The 20,470-nt window shown below is 34.3% G+C and overlaps 4 protein-coding genes across 4 annotated transcripts; 3 read left to right on the top strand and 1 right to left on the bottom strand.

The window, feature by feature from the left end:
• Positions 1-527: 527 nt before the first annotated feature.
• Positions 528-3,845, bottom strand: LOC120265436 (mitogen-activated protein kinase 5-like). Its single transcript, XM_039273339.1, is given in 7 exon segments — positions 528-1,034; positions 1,146-1,329; positions 1,415-1,489; positions 1,491-1,748; positions 1,844-1,981; positions 3,176-3,305; positions 3,482-3,845. Coding segments are annotated over 7 exon segments (1,110 nt in total). The 5' UTR covers positions 3,634-3,845; the 3' UTR covers positions 528-861.
• Positions 3,846-5,689: 1,844 nt separating this feature from the next.
• Positions 5,690-9,490, top strand: LOC120265872 (arogenate dehydratase 2-like). Its single transcript, XM_039273838.1, has 11 exons — positions 5,690-6,008; positions 6,103-6,167; positions 6,248-6,340; positions 7,813-8,013; positions 8,100-8,180; positions 8,329-8,424; positions 8,498-8,575; positions 8,693-8,782; positions 8,873-8,940; positions 9,036-9,117; positions 9,193-9,490. The coding sequence occupies exons 1-11, from the start codon at positions 5,753-5,755 to the stop codon at positions 9,250-9,252; spliced, it is 1,170 nt and encodes a 389-aa protein (XP_039129772.1). The 5' UTR covers positions 5,690-5,752; the 3' UTR covers positions 9,253-9,490.
• Positions 9,491-13,154: 3,664 nt separating this feature from the next.
• Positions 13,155-14,365, top strand: LOC120265874 (dof zinc finger protein DOF2.1-like). The gene is made up of 2 exons (XM_039273840.1): positions 13,155-13,317; positions 13,458-14,365. Exons 1-2 carry the CDS (start codon positions 13,285-13,287, stop codon positions 14,262-14,264), a joined length of 840 nt encoding a protein of 279 aa, XP_039129774.1. The 5' UTR covers positions 13,155-13,284; the 3' UTR covers positions 14,265-14,365.
• A 1,914-nt stretch (positions 14,366-16,279) lies between these two features.
• Positions 16,280-20,469, top strand: LOC120265871 (uncharacterized serine-rich protein C215.13-like). Its single transcript, XM_039273837.1, has 8 exons — positions 16,280-16,519; positions 17,160-17,363; positions 17,451-17,729; positions 17,911-17,945; positions 18,041-18,130; positions 18,221-18,362; positions 18,587-19,242; positions 19,334-20,469. Exons 1-8 carry the CDS (start codon positions 16,447-16,449, stop codon positions 19,838-19,840), a joined length of 1,986 nt encoding a protein of 661 aa, XP_039129771.1. The 5' UTR covers positions 16,280-16,446; the 3' UTR covers positions 19,841-20,469.
• The last annotated feature ends 1 nt before the right edge of the window (position 20,470 follows it).

Genomic DNA, 20,470 nt, shown 5'->3' with positions numbered 1-20,470 from the left:
ATTGTGTGTGAATTTGCTTCTGGTTTCTTTCAATGTCTCAAAGCTCTCTCAATTTATATAGTACTACTTTACTTCAATTATAGGCATAATAAAAATGTGTGTTTTTATGTAAAAGGAACCGGATTGGCATGGAATTCTTGACCTAGACCATGTTTTTATTGTTTAATTTTTTATTAAAAGTTATAAATATTAATTATATCTTATTCTATAATAATTTTAATTAATTATATTTATTAGCTGACATTCAAATGAATGACAGATTATGAATATATATATATCAATCGTTAATAAAACGATATAGTTGACTTTATTTATTTATTTACTTAAATTTATATTGGTTAAGTTAAATTTTAACATTTGCAAACTCTAGAGCAAATTCAAACCACACAAATGAGAAAATATTTGGCATTGAATGCTAAAATCGAATCATATAAAATAAAATGATTTATTGGCACCCGTCTCTACAACTAACATAGGCTAGTGCAAATAAAGTATATACTTGCATAAGAAAATAATTACACCAAGAGTTAAAAACACTTCATTATTCAAAAATCATATATGATATATGTACTCACATTTACATACACTTGTTCAACATATAAATATTGTGTTACAAATATTGCAGCAAATTCTAACCAGTGCACAAGCACAGGTATGACCAATTTCAATCCAACTATGTACTTGGGCAGCACACACCAATTACAAACAAGATACAAAGAGAAGACCAACAACCAGCTAAACACATGGAGGATACAAAGCAATGCAGGATGTAGAAATTATCATACTTTGTCATCTAAACAACTTAGTGGCAAATCACAAACAATTTAAAACAATAAATTTATGGATTCATTATTTTTTTGCTTAGAAACCATACTGTGGATTAAAAGCAAGAGCTTCTTTGTATATCAATTCCTTCATCTGTTCTTCAGTCAATGCGTGTTGTTCAAATTCAAAGGAGAAAGGATCCATGCAAATAGGTTCATCCGAAACATCATGTAGTTTTTCAAGGTATGGATGAGCAAGTGCTTCTTCGACTGCGGTGTGAGAGAATTGAAATGCATAACATATAAGTTCTCACGCTAATAAATAATCTGAAACCCAAATAGGAATATTGATTTTGCGTAATCATAAATATAATTCGGTACCTGTAATTCTTCTGTAGGGATCAAAAGTCAGCATCCTCTCAATAAGATCTATGGCAGCAGGGCGAACATGTGGGAAGGAAGTTGCAAATGGCTGACGAGGGTGATGGGGGAGATGCCTCATGTATCTCTTTGCATCTTCATTCCGGATAAATCCAAGTTCAGCTTCACTGGGTGTGCCAATGCGCTAGAAGATTGAAAAATTTTTATAAACAATTCAACATAGAGATTACAGAAACTGAAAGCATGGTTTACTTGAAGAACTATCTAACCTCCATAATCAGACGCATTTGATGCATGTGATCCCTTCCGGGGAATAGTGGCTTCCTGTTCATTAGCTCCATGAAATATGCAACCAACAGACCATACATCAATTGCAGCAGTATAATCAGTCGAGTTGAGCAGCAATTCGGGTGCTCTATACCATCTTGTAACAACATACTCTGTCATAATATCATTTTCCGATGTTGGGCGTGCAAGGCCAAAATCACATATCTTAAGGTCACAATTAGCATTCAACAGTAGGTTGCTCGGCTTCAAATCTCTATGAATAACATTTGCTGAATGAATATATTTCAAACCACGAAGAATCTGGTACAGAAAATACTGAACATTTGTCCAGTGAGTAGCAGTGCATCAGATAAATATGAAGGAATAGAAGGATAATATGAGTAAAATAATATTCCAAGAATGGCCAATACCTGGCAGTGCTCCTCGGATAAATTTTGGTTTGACCGAATTATATTATGAAGATCACTGTCCATAAGCTCGGTAGCAACATACACATCATTAAATGCTTCTGGATTTGATGGCGGGATTACATCTCGTATTCCTATAATCTGCCTTGCATTATTTGTAACAGTATTCAATTGGCAGAATAAGTAAAAGCCGAAGATAAAAATTACAATAGGTTTACATCTTCAGGCAACCAAGCAAGGTTAAAATAAGATCCAACAACATTCCATTAACCAACAGAACCTTCAACATTATTTGAAATCAGAGCATAATTCCTGCTGAACTGATAATAGTCATAATTAAACAAATTAACATTGCCAACATCTTTAGGTAAAGAGTTAATTGAACTTCTAACGGAAGGTAACATAGCCTGAGTGTGACCTCAAACTATAACCTACAGATTTTAGTAAAACCATACAAACTCCAATAACAAATCTCCATTTCTAGTTTTGTCCAATACATTGGCAAGACAAGAGAACAATTAAATTCATTTCCTTTCTTTCATTATAAATACTCATTGTTTCCACATCTCAGGTTATAAAGGAATCCAGATATAAACTTCCACAATAAAACACATAAAGATATGTATCATAATTTAACTGCAAAACAAGATACAAGAGCATGTAACTAAGATAGGAATTCAAGGAATTGACAAAACAAGAGAACTGCTGAGTAGTAGTTCTCAATATATAGAAAAGCTAATAATCCTTGAAGTTGGATTGCATAGTTACATACAAACTAATAAAGCTATGGATAGAAAACAATACCAACTAAGCATAAATAAGAACATCAATCAGCATAAACATTCAACTCTCTTAAAACATCTATCACTCAAAAACATAAAGATATGAAGATCCTTGCTGTTGAGGTTCATATTTACCACACTACCTAAACAATCTATACATCACAAACAATAACAAAGATGGCATAATTGTTCCAATCAACAAGAACATCAAACACTCACAACCTTTCAAGCTGTAAAAAGTAAAAACTAGCTTTTGATCCAAAAAGTACATACAAAGATCCATGAAGTCGAACTTCATATTTACTGCACTACCTAAACAATCTATATGCATAATAAACAATAACACAGATGACATAAGAGTTCCAATCAACTAAGGCATCAAACTCTTACCAACTTTCAAGCAGTCAAAACTATAAACTAATTCCGAATCCACAAAGTATAATTTGAAGTTGAATTTTATATTAACTACACTAACCAATCAATCTACGAACTAAGAATATCAAACATCTGAAAAAAAAAAAAAATCAAAAATCAGAAACATAAAATCACATACATTCTCATGATCCAAATGCCTCAGAAGCTTAATCTCTCTCAGAGTCCTCTTAGCATCCATATGATTATCAAAAGCGTTCGCAATCTTCTTTATCGCAACCATTTCCCTCGTCTCCGAATTCATCACCGAGCTAAAAAACAACAAAAAACATCCAATCAAAACCCCAAATAAAAAAAAACAAAGATAAAAATCAAACCTTTTTCCACAATCCATTCAGGCAAAACCACAAACACCTACCAAGCAATTAAAAAAACCTCAAAAAACCAAATGAATCAACACAAAACACCAGAATCACTCGGTTCCTACCAAACAATCCCATAAGCTCCTCTTCCGATCGGCATTATCGGCGGCTGGTACTTGGCCGAGATCTCAAACAGATTCCCAAATATATCATACTGCAAATACCTCCCGCCATGCGTCAGCACCACCGGGAAGTCGGTCGTCGGCGCTCCGTCCATCTCGGATCGATCAAGGTACTGAAATCGCTCGATTTCGCTGAACTACTTCGTCTCTGAGATCTTTCGTTTCTCAGTTTCTCTCTTTTTTGTGTTTGCTTTGGTGCTCCCGCGAAAAGTCGTTGGTTTCGGACAACGAACGGCTGAGATTTTAGCCGCCTTCAGATCAACGGTTGATGTTAGCCAATATGTTCAACGCCTCTTATTCGACACGCGCATAGCCATCCCAAGTTCCCAACCACCAATCTCTAGGTTAATCATTTAATGTTTTTAGCTTAGTTGGTGTTTGTTTTTATATTCACTGTAGATCAAGCGGAGATTATACTGCACATGTAAAAATTGGATTGTTCGGGATGCACTTTATATTTTATTTTTTTACTATTTATAAATATAATAATATTATTACTGAAATAGTTTATCATCATTGGATTCAAATCTAATGGTTAAAAATAACATCCGTAAATAAATCTACGGATGTTAGTTGAAAAAAACTCATCCCCTTTTTATTATATATATATATATATACTTTTTTTAATGAAAATTTTAAAAATAAATATTAATTAATCTGAGTTTCAAAATAGTAATAAAATTTCAACTTGTTTGTTGTCAAGTAAGAATATCTTATGATTGTTATACATGGTGATACCAAATACAATATAATAAATTAAGGGGTTTTCTTATCTACTGTGAGTCTGTGACGGAACTAGAACCAAAATTAAAAGTGTGCTGAATTTAAATTTAAAAAGTTTATTAATATTGAACAATTTTATTAATTCAAATTTGAAATCAATTATTCAATAATATATAATATATATCGATCCAAAAATTTTTATTTACACTTAAAAACCTATCATATCTACGTAATTAACAATTAGTTAAGCACTAAATTAATAAATAATAAAATTAAAAAAAAACAATTTAACACAAATTCAAAATCTAGTTCAATTATTTAAATACAATAATTGTTTAACAAATAATCTAATGAATAATCAAAATTTTATAACAATTAATTATAATATATCTAACGATTTTCACAACAAATAATCAAACAATATTTGATAGATAATCACACAAAAAATTAAACAAATTAAATTAGATATAAAAAAAAGATAAATTTTGATGAAAAATAAAACATAAGCAAGATTGGACAAGGAGAAAACTCACTAATCGACACGACCTAAAATAATTTTTTCTAGAAATTTTGCGGAAGCAATTATATATTTTTTTTTGTAAAGTTTTATTATTATTTTTACATTAATATCCTGAAAATCGATAATTATATATTGATAAGTTCAATATAAACAAATTTAAATATTAAATTTAAAAGAAAAAATATTTGAAGATCTATGATTGGCTAGCCGTATTAGTTGTTATTATCACATTTTGATTTTATTGTTTTCATTTAATTTATTTTAAATAGTATCGGTAGAATTTTAAAATAAATAAATAAAGAATATCACTTTTCATACCTAAATTATAATTATTAATATTTTAATAATATGATATATATATATATTACTCAACAAAATTCCCTCCTTGATTCCGCCTATGCTTATCTAGATATATATTACTCAACAAAATTCCAAGACAACAATAAGCATGCCTTGAATCCAGCCAAGTAAATATTGCCGTTTAAAAAAATAATAAATATTGTCATTTAAAAAAAAATAAATAATTGTTTATAAATAATTTTATTTATGAATATATATATATATATATAAATGGCAATGGGAGAAAGTCACTATTTATATTATTATAAAAATATATTTTAAATTATTTAAGTGAAGATAAAAAATATATTTTTATAAAAAAATAATAATTTAAAGTAATAATAACTCACAGTTAATAAGATTTTCATAGTGAAATTTACTTAAATTTTGATAAGATTTATTATTTAAAAGTGTAGGTATAACCAACATTAACAGACAATGAACTTTAGAGAAAAATCATTAAGATATACCTTTATTTATTATTAAAAGCAATATCATCCAATAAACAATAGCCACGTAGGAAAGTGTGATGTTAGGGTGAGTTTTTCAAGTGACGTTCGGATCCAAAGTTAAAACCTGAACGGAGAAAGAGAGCTCGAAAGAGAAGGCGAAAGGTGGTTCACACGACGGCGATGGCGGCCACTCGAGCTTCGTGGATCCACTCCGTCCCCTCTCCAACCCTCGAAGCCGAGAGAAGCTCCGTCCAAGCTCCATCTAGGCTCTTTCTTAAACCTCGCCGGAAAGCCCTAGTCTTGGCTTCAGTCCGAACCGGAGGAGCTGACGGAGATGGTAGCGTCCTCAATAGCACCGGTTCCTCTATCGATCTGAATCGTTCCTCTCTTGATTCTTCTTCTGAGTTTGCTTCCAAAGACCCTTCAACACTTCCTCGTGAGCTACGATTATGGAGAAATGGAGGCATTTGAGGTTATAGTACTGTTCATTTGGGATTCTAATCTAATCTTTTCTTTTTCTTTTCATTAAGGGCCTCTTTCTCGTGTGGATCTCTCCGGTGGTGGCAATGGATCTCGGCTTCGAGTTGCTTACCAGGTTGGGAATTCTGGTTGAATTTGTGTTTTCTTTTTTATTTTATTGGTAACCTGTTGGATTTGGGGTTGTTCGTGTTTTAGGGTCTTCCTGGTGCTTATAGTGAATCTGCTGCGGCGAAGGCGTACCCGAATTGTGAGGCAGTTCCTTGCGCAACGTTTGAGAATGCTTTTGAAGTGAGTAGTGTTCTTTATGTTTCTTAGATTCGATTATTTTGTTTCTTTGTCTAAAAAACTCAGCTTTGCTTGTTATAATGGCATGTATCATGTCTAGTGATTGTTATGTGTGTATTTAATTCATGCTTGTTTGGAAGTTGTTTTCTTGATTAGTTGTAGCTTATGATGAAAAATGTTGGAGTAAATGTCAATTTAAGCACTTCCATTAGTTGGCTAATGACAAGGGTGTGGTGGAAATAGACTCGGATGAAAGCATCTCCATAAGACTTTTCTCCGGCTTATATCCTGTTAATATACTTTTGATGAGCTTTATGCTGTGCTTTTACTTGTCCCTGTCTTCAGAAATGTAGGCTTTCTCTTCTTTATCTACAGTTCTACCACTTAGTTACAGGATTGCCTCTTTATGGCCAAGAGCATAGCTAAAAGTATCTCAACTTCTTGCACCATTCGTTGCAACGTTGAGTTTTCTCGTGGCTATTGGTTGTTCCACGTTTTCTTTAATCTTTATCTCAGTTGGATTTGCAGGTTGAATCTTTCTCTATGAATCTTTTACTTTTTTGGACTGTACAGTTTGGCATTCTGGCAAGTTAGAGATAAATATATACTGAAGTGTTACGCTCCCACTCCTTTATTGTTTCCTTCAGCAAATGTAGCTTCTGATCAAGATGAGTTGGTTTACAGCCTTTGATCCCGGAAAATCTAAATAAAATTTCGTGAGGATAAATTATTTTATCACGGTATTACCGTTAAGCATTCTGCTGCTGACATATTGAGCTATCTGGAGATATCTTGAGTGGTCCTGTCTGAGGAAAGGACATGCTGCTCTCAAATTTTGAGTAAAATATTTAACTTTTGGCTGTTTGCAGGGCAGATTAATTGTTTTATTCTTGTTTAATAACACATGTATATTTGCTTCCTTCTTTCCTCTCTTAATGGAAGAAATTTTTTATCACTTTTTTGTTTTAACCAACCAATCATCTTCCCCAATCACTCTTAGCTTGCTGTATTACAAGAATTTTCATCTTCACCTTCATATACAAGTAACATAGTTTTTTTCTGTTTCCTTTAAATCTTCCACCATCCAGCCATGTCAAATTCAGTCAAGAGATTTCATGGTGATGTTTGTAATTTATCTGTGTCATCTTCTTCATTTCTTTGCAGATCTGCTTTTATTTATGCATTTTGCGTGCTACTCTTTTACTTTTGTATTGGGTTTTTTTAATGGTTTGTGTAGCATGTAGCCCTAAATGGGCTGGAGTTAAAATTTCGCCCTAGAACAATGATTTTTATGAACTCTTTGCCAATTATAATGTTTCTGGGTGTCAGGCCTTTGATTGATTGAATGTGAAATTGATTATGCAGAGGCATATCCCATTGAATTGATTAGGCAAAGCATATCCCTTTGAAAAAAAAAAAAATGGCAAACGAGTATGCTTTAGATTTTCGTATCTTCTTTTCTTAATGCTTTGCAGGCTGTTGAGAAGTGGAATGTTGACCGAGCTGTTCTACCAATTGAGAACTCACTTGGCGGTAGTATTCATCGGAATTATGATCTTTTACTTCGCCATAAGTTGCATATTGTAGGGGAAGTGAAATATGCTGTTTGTCACTGCTTATTAGCTAACCATGGCGTGAAATTAGAACAACTCCGACGAGTACTTAGTCACCCTCAGGTGCATTCCTCTAAAATAAGTATGATTTGATAGTATCACTGTTAATGTGCTAATATGCAAATGTGCTGATTAAATCTTAACTTCAGGCTCTTGCGCAATGTGAGCATACCCTAGCAAAGTTGGGGGTTGTTAGAGAAAATGTTGATGATACAGCTGGGGCTGCGAAGGTAAGATTCAGGTGTTGCATTCAATTGCATCCGCACCCCACACTAAATCAATACATTTCGCCTCTGTGTATTTAAGATAAAGCATTTACCTTGCTAGGGTTGCACATTTCCATAGTGCGTCTTTAATAAATATATGTATCCACTGCAGTTTATTGCTGATAACAAGCTTGAAGATGCTGGTGCTGTTGCAAGTTCATTAGCAGCTGAACTCTATGGTTTAAATATCCTTGCCCGAGATATTCAGGTATGCTACAATTTATTGCTAAAATTTGTTGTATCTAATACTATATGTTCAATTAAATGCTGCTTTTCCATAGGATGACTCTGATAATATCACTCGCTTCTTAATGCTCGCTAGAGAACCTATTATTCCGGGTACTGAAAAACCATTCAAGGTATGTCCTCATAACACATTTCTCAATTTCATACCACAATAATTTTGATCAACTTGTTTTCCAGTTCTTAATATAGATGCTATTGATTTACGAGTTATTTTTTCATATGATTCTCAGACAAGCATAGTCTTCTCCCTCGAAGAAGGCCCCGGTGAGCTTTTCAAGGCACTAGCTGTCTTTGCTTTGCGAAAGATCAACCTCTCAAAGGTTGATATCTGTACTTTTATTAACTGTATCATTCTGATCAATGCATTATTTTCTTTAGCCTTATAATTCATTCATGTTTCATCACCTCAGATTGAAAGTCGTCCTCAGCAAAATAGGCTTTTACGTGGCGCCGAGCATGATGGAAAAGATGGATCTAAGTAGTTATCGCCAATCCCTTTCTGTGTTCTTATGCTAACATATTCACCATAACCATCTATTGTGGCATATCTGATTTTTGCCGTGTTCTTTGCAGCTGTTTCGACTACCTATTTTATGTAGATTTTGAATCATCGATGGCTTCATCAGTTGCGCAGAACGCACTAAAGCATCTCAAGGTATGATTTCTCAATAATCTCAGCACGGCATTTTGACTGTCAGAATTACTCAAATACGAGTTTTTATTCGGACAGGAGTTCGCGACATTCCTAAGGGTGTTAGGGAGCTATCCAATGGACACCAGTCAAGCTTGATTGACTTAATCCATGCCCATAGACAATTTTATCAGTTCATTTTACTTTCTTTCTTTGGATTGTGAAGTGTTTCAGTTTGTAAAATCCAGCAGGTTTTAGGGATGACAGAGAAAGATGAGTTTTCAAAAGGATTATCTTTTTCAAGAAAAATATATAGAAAGGTTGTTCTGAAGTATAATAAAATATTTTCCCTTCTGTTCTCATGAAGCTGATGAAAAATCCATTTTTTTTTTTTTCATATATATATTTGTATTTTTTAATTATCCACAGTAATTATAAAGGCACAAACTGGCCCGCTGTTGAGCTGCGATCGTTGTCGTTTTCCGGAAAATTCGTTATAGTTCTCATGCGGTCATTGTCGTTTTCCTGAACATTCGTTATCGTTTTCATGCAATCATAGCTCATGCGTATCAAATTGTCGCTTGTGCATAGTTTGTTTTTTTACAACAACCGTCCGTTGTTTATGGGTAGTTAAAGATATGTATATATATGCTTAGTTAATATTTTGAAACATTTGTACTATTATTTTTCATGAATTTAAAAAGTTCAATTTTAGGTTCTTTCTAAAACAAATATTTTATATAAGAGATACAACTGAAAATAGTTACTAATACCTCTTAGATTGAGGAGCAAAAAGAAAGAATTTGCTCGAGGGACTCGTGTTTGATTAGCTAAAAGCAAGACGATGATCAGTAGTCGGGTCCGAGGGAATGATCATCCACACTAGAATTGAGACATAGTCTAGCCTTCTATAGGAGACAGTAGTGAGGAATTTTTTTGCAATAGGTGAAAGCCTGATGGAGCAATGTCCCATGGAGATAGAAGGCCCACGGATCATAAACTTTTTTTCTCGGTGAAAAAGCCGCGTTAATAGGTTTAGAGATGAGAGATTCCGTGCTAATTGATTATAAATATACTCACTCGTCTCTTTTTACTTGTAACATTAGAAATTTTGCATTATTAAATAATTTTTTTCCCCAAATTTAAGCTTTAATTTAATGTACTTGTATAGTTTCCAATAAATTATAATCAATTAAGCATTAAATCATATACTCCACTTAGTGAAATTTTAAATAAGTGTAGTTTTGGGCTAATAATGAATTTTTTTATAAAATATAGATAATTAACTGATTTTAACCAATTTTTCTTAATGAGAACCGAGAGAGTAATCTTGTAAACTCGTTCCGATAATAACTATTATAGAACCAAGACGTGGTTCATTCTTAGTCATGATTTATAAATTTTATTATTTATATATTATATAATATAGGAATAGGTTGATAACTATTTTAAAAAAAAATTGCTAAATTTTATTTTAAAAATTACCAAATGAAGTTATGAAGGTAATCTAACTCAATGGCGTCTTTCAGTTCTTCACCAAGGTTGTTAGACCCGGACCGGCCCGGCCGGTTCAACCGGAAAAACCAGAAACCGGCCATGTGGCCGGCCCGGGTATACCCCATTGACCCGGGTGTTAAAAAACCCGGTGACCCGGGCAGTTCAACCGGGTCACAATGTTTAATTTTTTTTTACAATATTCAATAATTATTATTATTTTCTCATTAGAAACCACAAAATCGTGTAGATTTATTAATATTAATTTAAAATTTATAATCAAAAAATAGAATTACAAAATATATATATATATATATATATATATATATATATATATATATATATATATATATATATATATATATATCATAAACATACCAACAAAAATTAATATTTAAAAATAAAATATATTAATGTGTTATGTAAATACTTTCTAAAAATTTAATTTATTAAGAAAATAAAACAATAAATGAGTGTAATTTTATTATAAAAATATAAAATTAAAGTATTCTAATTAAATAAAAAATATAAGAAAATTTAAAACAAAATAAATACTCAATTGAGATATAAGAATTAGTGAATTAATTTCTTTATTATTTTAACAAAATCAATCAATAAACAAATAAATAAATAACACCGAAAGAAGTTCAATTTATATATTAATATATTAAATTTATAAATATTTAAAAAATGTAAAAATAAATGACATAATTAGAAAACTTATAAAAGTCATTTATCAATTTAAATATCAATTTGATTAGTGCTTTTTATAATATAATTATGGGCTTAATATTATATTTGCTTTCATTATTAATTATTATAATATTTTTATATTTAATTATCGACTCTGCTCAACCCCTGGTTTCGATCTGGTCGAACCCATCGACCCTGACCCGTAGCCGGATCATTGCCCGGGCCGGGGGTCTGACAACTTTGTTCTTCACACATATACCCCTTCGAAATTATAAAATCACATGTGTACATACACACATGGTTTGAAAAATTGAGATTCTAATAGATATGGTCAAGCTAATTATTCAAACACAGGTGGATTGCATAAGACAAAAAAAGCAAAGTGTCATACCCCCTGATTCATTACAAATTTTTCTTTTTCCATATCCTATCTTAATTTATAATTTTATAAATAAATTTACTCCATTCACATAGTTTTTCAATTCAATTACAATCATTGTTCTATATAATAATCCCTGACATCACATCTTCCCCCCCTCCAACAATCTCCACATAAAATCAATAATCTAATATACATATAATAATAATAATAATAATAATAATAATAAAACAAGAAGGATGACGTAGGTGGTCATGCCAAGCATCCCATCTTATCAAACCTCCACCCAAAAAAAATAAAAATAAAAAAATCAAATCAAATAAAAAAACGGCTGCCAACACCGGCTTCACTCAAACAACAAAAACAACGGCAACATCACCACCATCAACACCAACACCAACACCAACACCAACACCACATGCTAATCCCCTCCTTCTCCTCTTCCTTCACACGTTACAACACTACTCTTTCTCTCTCCCCAACCTCACACCACACGCCTCTTACCAAATCTTCAGTTCCGCCTCTGCTGTCGTTTCCCCCGCTTCACGGGCTCCTCGATGCGCCGCCCTCGCCCCCCCCTCTCTCTCTCGCGCGCGCACGCGCTTCTCGCACCCCTAAACGGGGCCCTCTCTTCGTCCTCTTCTTCTTCTTCTCTCTTTCTCTCTCTTGTGAATCTTGATCCTTTTCTTGTTCTTCAGGCTAACTCCAGTGGGTCCCTCGGCCCACCACCAATCCTTCTTTTTCTTTTTGTTTTTTTATATATATATATATATATATCTCTTTCTCTCTCTTGTTCTTGAACTCGGATTTCAAGATATTCTCCATGACTATCTTTTTTTCTCTCTCTATTTCTCCTCACACTGCCACGTGGATCCCACTCTCACCGACAAAAGAACCTCACCGCGGGCCCCATTCAGTTATATTCGTTCCTTGCCTCTCAATTAACCTCGGGCACCTTCTTCCGTCCCTCATCCTCATCCCCATTCATTCTAAATCTTTTGTTTTGGAATTTTTTTTTCAAAAAAAAAAAATTTAATAAAAGAAAAACAGAAAATGTATGTTTATAATAATAGTAGGGTTAAGGACCTATGTAAGATAAAGAGAAGAAGCTATAAGGTGAGCAAAAGCATACTTTGCTTCACTGCTCCCTCTTTGCCAGTCGTCCTTAGACCGACAAGACTAAAGCTTGACCAGTCAACATCCTCCTTATTTCCTCTCCTATATATATATATATATTTTATTTATTTTAAAATTTCCCATTATAAATAAAATTAAAATTTATAAAAAATAAATAAAAAATAGGCGAGTTATTGGTTGTTGGATTGATGATGGCGATTAATCGCCGAGTGACCTCTTATGTGGGCCCATCATGTCGGCCAGGGCCACCACTACGTGGCGCTGTTTCGCTCCACGCCAAAGCCAATTTGTGGGCCCCATAACACTCTTCTCTTCATCTCCTACCTCTCTTTCTCATCTCATTTACATCCACCATCTCTCCATCTCTTTTATCTCTTGAAGACCAAGACTTCCCCTCCCACTTCCATTCCCAATCTTATAAATCTCACTTCCCTTTCAGTTTCATTTTCATTTTCATTTCTTTTTTTCTTGAGTTCCAAGTTCCAACCATGGAGATCTCCAGTTCAGACTATCATCATCAGGTGATATATATATATATTAATTCATACATACACACACACATAATCATCAATATATCTCAATCCTTTCCTTTCCATTTCAATGAATGAATCACTTCATGTTTTCTCTCTTTCTTTATATATATATATATATATATAAACAGATCATGAACACCCACACTCTTGAAGATGTTTTAGTCCAACAAGATCAACAACAACAACAACAACAACAACAACAACAAGAGAAGAAACCAAGACCAAGCCCAGAAACAGCTCTCAAATGTCCAAGATGTGAGTCTACAAACACAAAGTTCTGTTACTACAACAACTACAGCCTCTCTCAACCAAGATACTTCTGCAAAGGTTGCAGGAGGTACTGGACCAAAGGTGGATCTCTCAGGAATGTCCCTGTTGGTGGTGGTTGTAGAAAGAACAAGAAGTCCTCTTCCAACTCTTCTTCTTCATCATCTTCTTCCTCTTCTTCAAAGAGATCTCATGATCATTATCCTCTCAATACCCTTCCAACACCTCCACCACCTTTCTCTCCTTTTGACCCTAATGATCTCACCCTTGCCTTTGCCAGACTCCACAACCCTAACCCTAACCCTAATACTTCTCCTTCTTTTATCACAACTACTCCTTACTCAAACACAGCCTTGCTTGATGCTCTTAGAACTGGCAACACCTCTACAAACCCTAGTGGATTTCAGAGTCTTTACTATGATAATTGTTTGGGTCTTGATGGAGGTAATTTGTTTGGCTCTTCTGTGACAACAACTACTGCTACAATCACAACAACTACTACTACTTCTTCTTCTCATGAAGCCATGGATCATCATGGAGAGGAAAACAAAGCTTACTTGGGTCTTCAATGGCAGCTTGGAAACTTGGATGCTGGTAGAGATTACTGGAATGGTGTTAATTCTTCTTCTTGGCATGATGCTGGTCTCATCAACAGTTCTTTGCTCTAGAGTTCTTCTTTTTCTCTCTTTTTTATTTACTATTATTATTATTGTTATTATATATTATTGTATTGGATTGGAGTCTTTTGTTGTTTGTTTTTTGAGTGAAACTTGGTGATTTTCTAATGATCATTTTATTATTTTATACACAGGCACACACTAGCTAAATGAAACATTCCCATCTGTTTCACCATCCAAGAAGGATAGCAAAGAGGAATGTTTTAACTTTTAAGTAATTATAATAATAATAATAAATTAAAGTTATATATATATATATATGTGGTGGTGTTTCCAATATCTTTTATTTAATGTATATAAAGAAATAGGAAAATTAATGGAGGTGGAGTGTAACTCAACCTCGGATGTCATGCATGCAGGTGGGAACTTGTAAGTGTATACAAGTGTTGTTGAGAATATATATATATATAGTGAGTTGATTTCCAAGGTGGGAAGTGCAGTTGCAGAGAGAGGGTTGCAGTGATGTGTTATCTGTTGTTGTGAAGGGATATAGCTAGCGTGAGCAAGCCAAACCACTTGCATGCTTTGCACGTGTCCCCATGCACCTGCCCCCTTATGACTTCCATTTCAGTTTCCTCAGTTCCTCTTCTTCTTCTTCTTCTTTCTTGTCTTGTTTCACAGTTTGGAGGCCTCCTTATTGAGATAGGCTTGAATCTTTTCAATATTCTATAAGTTTTCTTTCGATTTTTCTTTTGATTAATGTGTGTGTGTATATATATATATTATAATTTCATTTGGTGTTGTTATGCCATTGAGAGTTAGCCTTATGATTGTTTTGGAATTCTTCCTTGAGATTTATATATTGTAACTTGCAAGATGAGTTCCATTTTATTGTTCATTGTTTTTTTTTTAAAATTAAGCATTTTGTAGAAAGGGTTTCCTCTTCAAATCAAAGAACTCTACTGTAAATTATTTGAATATGTGATAGTGTTTTTTTTTGGCAATTTTGACATAGAAATGTGTTTAATATTAGACAGGCAGGGATAAAAAGGAAACTGTTTAGAGGAACTGTTCCAGGAAATTATATATTTTATAATTATTAAGCATACTCAATGGTTATTGTTTACGTCTCTGTTCAGAATAATGGATGATTGGACAGTTGATATAGGGACATCCACAGAGTTGTTATTTGTGAATTTCCCTAATAGAGTTGTTATTTATAAACTTCCGTAATAGACGGGTTCCCAAATATCTATATCTATCGTTATAATGAGTATTGGAGGGCTAGTGAGCACGGAGTCACATGATTTATGCGAGGCGGCCTCAGGAGAAAGGTTTACTATATGAAAACATAAAAAATAAATCAGAAAAAAGCTGGAAAAAGATCACAACAATTGTCTAAGGATCTAATGGCCATGCGTTCTTAGATAACGTATAGCAATAAATATAGATATATGAGAACCAGTCTATTAGGGAAGTTCACAAATAACAACTCTATGGATGTCACCACACTCATTTCGACAGCCTTCCACCTGATTGATGAGTTATTTAAGGCCAACTCCAGTGTTGACTATGACTTTTTTTTGGAAGGGATTAGTTTCAATGTTTGTGTTGACTAGCTTGATTTTGAGGTTGGATTTGGTGACTATAGCGACAACGACGAGGAGCTCCTGCTCGAAGACCGGATAGAGGATGGAGGGAACAAGACAAGTTGCAGGTGTTGAAGATGCCATGTATAGAAAAAAAAGGGAAATGCTTGCAGCGATTAGATGATGATTTAACTGCTGAGGCTAGGACATCTCCATATTATAAATCTAGAGACGTCCCTAAATGACTATCCCTTATATATATATATATATATATATAATTTTAGTCAAACAATAATAGAAATAATAAAAAATTGGAAATTCATGTAAGTAGGAAATTAAACTGTAAATGGGATGGAAACAAACAAACATTTACAAAGTTAATGGGCTGTAGTTGAGAAAGGCCCAGTTCCTTTTCCAGTAATTTCAAATCCAGATCCAAATTCCAGAACTTCCCGCTTCTCCACCACCTCCCATTTTCTTGTTTTTTTTATTTCTTTTTCCGTTTCATTTTCACAGCGAATTATTTCTATATTTATTATTTCAATTCAACTCCTCCATCTCGATTTCCTTCTTAGAACCCTAGAAACCCTCCTCTTTCCTTCGATTTCTGGATCGCTTGCCGGATTCCTCCGTGATATAGTGCCATGGACGGCGTCTCCCTCATCGATGTGCCCTCGGAGAACGATCTCCTCATCGTTTCTCCTTCCAGCGGTTCAGGTATTTCCCATCGATTCTTGAACCTTTTTTTTGTGGTTTTTCATTCGATTTGGTTGTTTTTACCTGCTGATTTGTTGTGTGGGGGATTGGTTCTACCCTAGCTTTGTAGAATTAGATTGAATTTTACTTGCTGTTGATCACCATGTTGAATTGATACCGAGATTTCCGAAATTTTTTGTTTTTAAGGTCAACTAGCGCTTGAGATTCTCTGGTTAAATTTTTATATTATTTGGCGAATTGATACCGAGATTTATGAATTTTTAGAAACTTTCATATTATTATTTTTTTTTATCTTTCATTTAGTTTCTTATTGTTTGCAAAGTATATGATGTTTGAAATACCTAATAAGCAGAAATTGATTGGAGATGTGTTCAATTTGTTCCATGAAGTTGCCCATGAAATTTGATGTGGTTCTTGGAAAAATGAAGGATGCTGAGCCTAAATCTATTTATTAAATTTCTGGGATATGTGTTTGCTCCTTTTGGTGTTATGTCTTTGATTTTCATTGTTTTGATTGCAGGTTTTACTATTTTATCTGAATGAACTAAAAGATTTTGAGACTAATTATGCTATTCATTTATAATTTCATCTATGATCTGATATGTTTGTATTGCTGCTGTATTTCATGCTGGATTTGCAGGAGCTGCAGAAAATTTCAAGGACCATAACTTGACTATCACAGAGACAGACCAAATGCTCCAAGGGACGAACTTTGTGAATAAGAGTGAACTTATGTTACGAGATCCTGAATTATCCGCGTCGCCTAAGCGGAAGCGCATAATATCAAACAAGTATAATCTGCGAAAAAGTTTGGCCTGGGATAGTGAATTTTTCACCAGTGAAGGTACAATTCCATCACGAGCAAGCTTAAATTATTCTAATTAGAGTAAATGGCTGATTTGGCTTTGCATATCATGGATCTTGTGGATAGGCGTACTGAATCAGGAAGAACTGGCCATTGTTAACAGCACTTATGCAAAAGCAGAAGCAGGCAAATTACCTCGAATTTTAGAAGATATAAGGAAGTCCTCAGAGTCTAACACTACATTAGATAGTGATAGCTGGGAATTAGAAAATCTTGAAGTAGACCTATTTGGGGACCTGCGTGCTTCTATCCAGAGGCCTGTTAGTCAATGTGATAGAAATTCACAACTGGTGCCTTCTATCAAATCTGCGTGTCCCGTGAATGTTGATACATCAAAGCCTTCATGTAAGAGCATCTCCCCATATAGGAGATTTTTTTTTTTGCTTTTTGCATCCATTGGTATTATTCCATTGATCTTTCCTTTCAAAGGATGCAGTTTTTTGTACATAACTCATCACGCATGAAGATTTTATTCTTTAATCTTTTGGTAATTGACCGTGCTACTGCTTGCTGTTGTCTGTTGCAGTGAACAGCAAGGCTGAAATTTCTTCTCGTCTTAGGGTAAATCTTCCTTTATTATCTTTGTTTCTTTCTTTGTTTTGTTTTTTTTTGTTTTTGTTTTTGTGAAACATGTCAAAATTCTTTGCTTAATTCAGATGAAGCCACCTGTTGCTGGTAAAAGGGATGTTACTAGCAAGAAACCGACAATAGTTTCTTCTAAATCAGCCCTCCTTCCTTCAAGAGTGGTATGTTGCTTCCCAATGTGTGTGAATGTGAGATGAAGTTAACAAATTTATGTTTTATTGTTTAAACTGACAATTGGTGATTGACTAAAGGTTGCAGCAGGAAGTAGAGACCCAAAACTAAAACCTCCTATAATTGCACCCAGAACCAGATTGGTACCTCCGGTGCCAAACAAGAAGTCTCCTACATCTGAAAGGATTCAAATAAAGAGTGACAGTGTCGAGAGTCTATCTGGTATGAATCCCCTGTCCTCAACCCTCTCTTATTTACATGCAGATTGTGTGGTAATTAGGCGCTATGGGTTAAATGTTTCTTCCCATTTTTAGAAACTAGTTAGGATATCAAATGGTGTCGTCTGACCTTCAATATGATTATTCATGACGTGTGTTTTTATTTGCAATTAGGAAGAATACCTTGATCTGCTGTTAAAATTTATCATTAATTTAATGCTCCTGCAGGCACAGCATCTAATCGCCAATCTCCTGTAGCTTTGAAGAAAATATACAGTAACTCATGCAGGGCCAGTTATAAGTCCATGAAATTGACAAATTCTCCTACTGCTTCAGTTTCAGGAAACAGTATAGTTTCAGCAGTTACTCCAAATAATAGCTTTGTAGGCAATTCATCTAAACAGTTAGATAAATCTCCCTCCAAAACCCCTAGGAGAAAAGTTCAAACTGCTGATAAGTTATCATCCTCCATTACTAAAACTCCTTTGAGGTCATCTAAGACTAAAATTGAGGTGCAGAGTGCAACAAAGTCTCAAGAAAGCGTGAAGTCCAGACTCAGATTTTCTTCCAGCGCATCTCCCCATAGTTCCCTTGATAGTTTGGCCTCAGACTCATCTTCATCAACCTCCATGGTTATGAATCATGGTAATTCAGTGGTTAGCCCTCTAATTGCCGGTTCTGTATCACCTTCCTTTAGAGTTCCATTTGACATTAATGTACTTAAATCACCAAAGCTGCGAAAATCTCCCGGAATTCAAGTATCGGCCGGATCCTCCGCTGGACACAGTCCTCCTCTAAACAATGTCAGTAGCAAGTCTGAACCTAAATCCATGAAACCATCAGGCCTTCGGCTTCCAAGTCCCAAGATAGGATACTTTGATGCGGTTAGTTTTAACCAGAACAATTTTGTTCTCTTTTCTAGCATTCAAACACACATATGCAGTTTACTAAATATATATCTGGTGTGAATCACAGGAGAAATCTCTCACAAACAATATCAGCAGAAATTCTCTAAATGGTCTGCGAAACAATTCGGCAAGGAACACTTCTGGGCCGAGCAAACGTCTTAGTAAGCCACCTTCTCCAAGACCAGTCACAGAGAGTATCAGTTCTCCTCAGATGGTATCTTCATTGACAGCATCACCACCTCTACTACAACAATCCTCACGGCCATATAGTGCACACAGGAAGTCAGAGCAACATGATGAGTTGTGTTCCAAAGATGATTCACAAGATGTGGCCAGTTCTGCTTCTATGTCAGCCATTCTTAATTCAGACAAACCTGAAATTTCTGATCTAATTTCCAGGGATATCAAGTCACATAACTTGCTTGCAGTTACAAGGGATGTGCAGAAGGAAAACAAGTTTCCTCCAGAAAAAGATAATGGTGTGCAGGTTGAGCCTTTGGAGAAGAAGATATCTCATCTTAGTCTTTCAAGCAATTTAGGACCACCTTGCACTTCTACAGAATCTATCTCTTAGATCCACTAGTGAAAACCAAATTACCCTTTCTCCTGTTTTTTGCTGTTGACAAACTAGCATTCAGTTCATGAAGAATTGACAGTTTGATTGGCAGTTTGCTGAGGTGTTGCAGCTGTCTACTTGTCTGAGATTGAATCAAATAAAAAATGAGTGCAATGGAGAAGCTGACAGACTCTGACATTAAAGAAAGAATATCAGGTACACATCAAAAAAAAAGAAGTGAGATATCGACTTCTATACGTTGCTGATACATATATATTTTTAAATTGGTACTAGATTTAACTGCACACTGTTGATAGCACGTGCCAATTGGCTGACATTGAAACGTTACAAGATTACATACTTCTAGTTTGATAGTGCTAGTAAGTGCCATTACAAATGCTTCTGTTTTGTAATCTTCTGAATTGAAAAAAAGTAGCTCAAGGTTTGATGACAATGTACTCCATGCTGACATAAAAAATTGTGAAACATATCTTCATAAAACTTTTAGTAGTCCTTATTACCATCACTAATTTAAATGACAAAAGTACATTGAAGCAGCTGTATTCTATCCTTTATGTATCTGTAGCCAACAAAGCAATTGCTATATCTGCCAGGCAAAACTGGACCTCAAAACAATAAGCCACATGT

This window comes from Dioscorea cayenensis, chromosome 7, assembly GCF_009730915.1.
Source record: "Dioscorea cayenensis subsp. rotundata cultivar TDr96_F1 chromosome 7, TDr96_F1_v2_PseudoChromosome.rev07_lg8_w22 25.fasta, whole genome shotgun sequence".
Taxonomy (NCBI): Eukaryota; Viridiplantae; Streptophyta; class Magnoliopsida; order Dioscoreales; family Dioscoreaceae; genus Dioscorea; species Dioscorea cayenensis.
The sequence above is the reverse complement of the archived record's forward strand: the minus strand, read 5'-3'. Positions and strand labels throughout refer to the sequence as shown.

Bases quoted from the DNA above. Each gene is read 5' to 3' on its own strand.
- LOC120265874 (XM_039273840.1), top strand. From the start codon at position 13,285: ATGGAGATCTCCAGTTCAGACTATCATCATCAG. The intron at 13,318-13,457 runs GTGATATATATA...ATATATAAACAG, and splicing joins GTTCAGACTATCATCATCAG to ATCATGAACACCCACACTCT.
- LOC120265871 (XM_039273837.1), top strand. From the start codon at position 16,447: ATGGACGGCGTCTCCCTCATCGATGTGCCCTCGGAGAACGATCTCCTC. The intron at 16,520-17,159 runs GTATTTCCCATC...CTGGATTTGCAG, and splicing joins TTCTCCTTCCAGCGGTTCAG to GAGCTGCAGAAAATTTCAAG. The intron at 17,364-17,450 runs GTACAATTCCAT...TCTTGTGGATAG, and splicing joins TGAATTTTTCACCAGTGAAG to GCGTACTGAATCAGGAAGAA.
- LOC120265872 (XM_039273838.1), top strand. From the start codon at position 5,753: ATGGCGGCCACTCGAGCTTCGTGGATCCACTCCGTCCCCTCTCCAACC. The intron at 8,425-8,497 runs GTATGCTACAAT...GCTTTTCCATAG, and splicing joins TCCTTGCCCGAGATATTCAG to GATGACTCTGATAATATCAC. The intron at 9,118-9,192 runs GTATGATTTCTC...TTATTCGGACAG, and splicing joins ACGCACTAAAGCATCTCAAG to GAGTTCGCGACATTCCTAAG.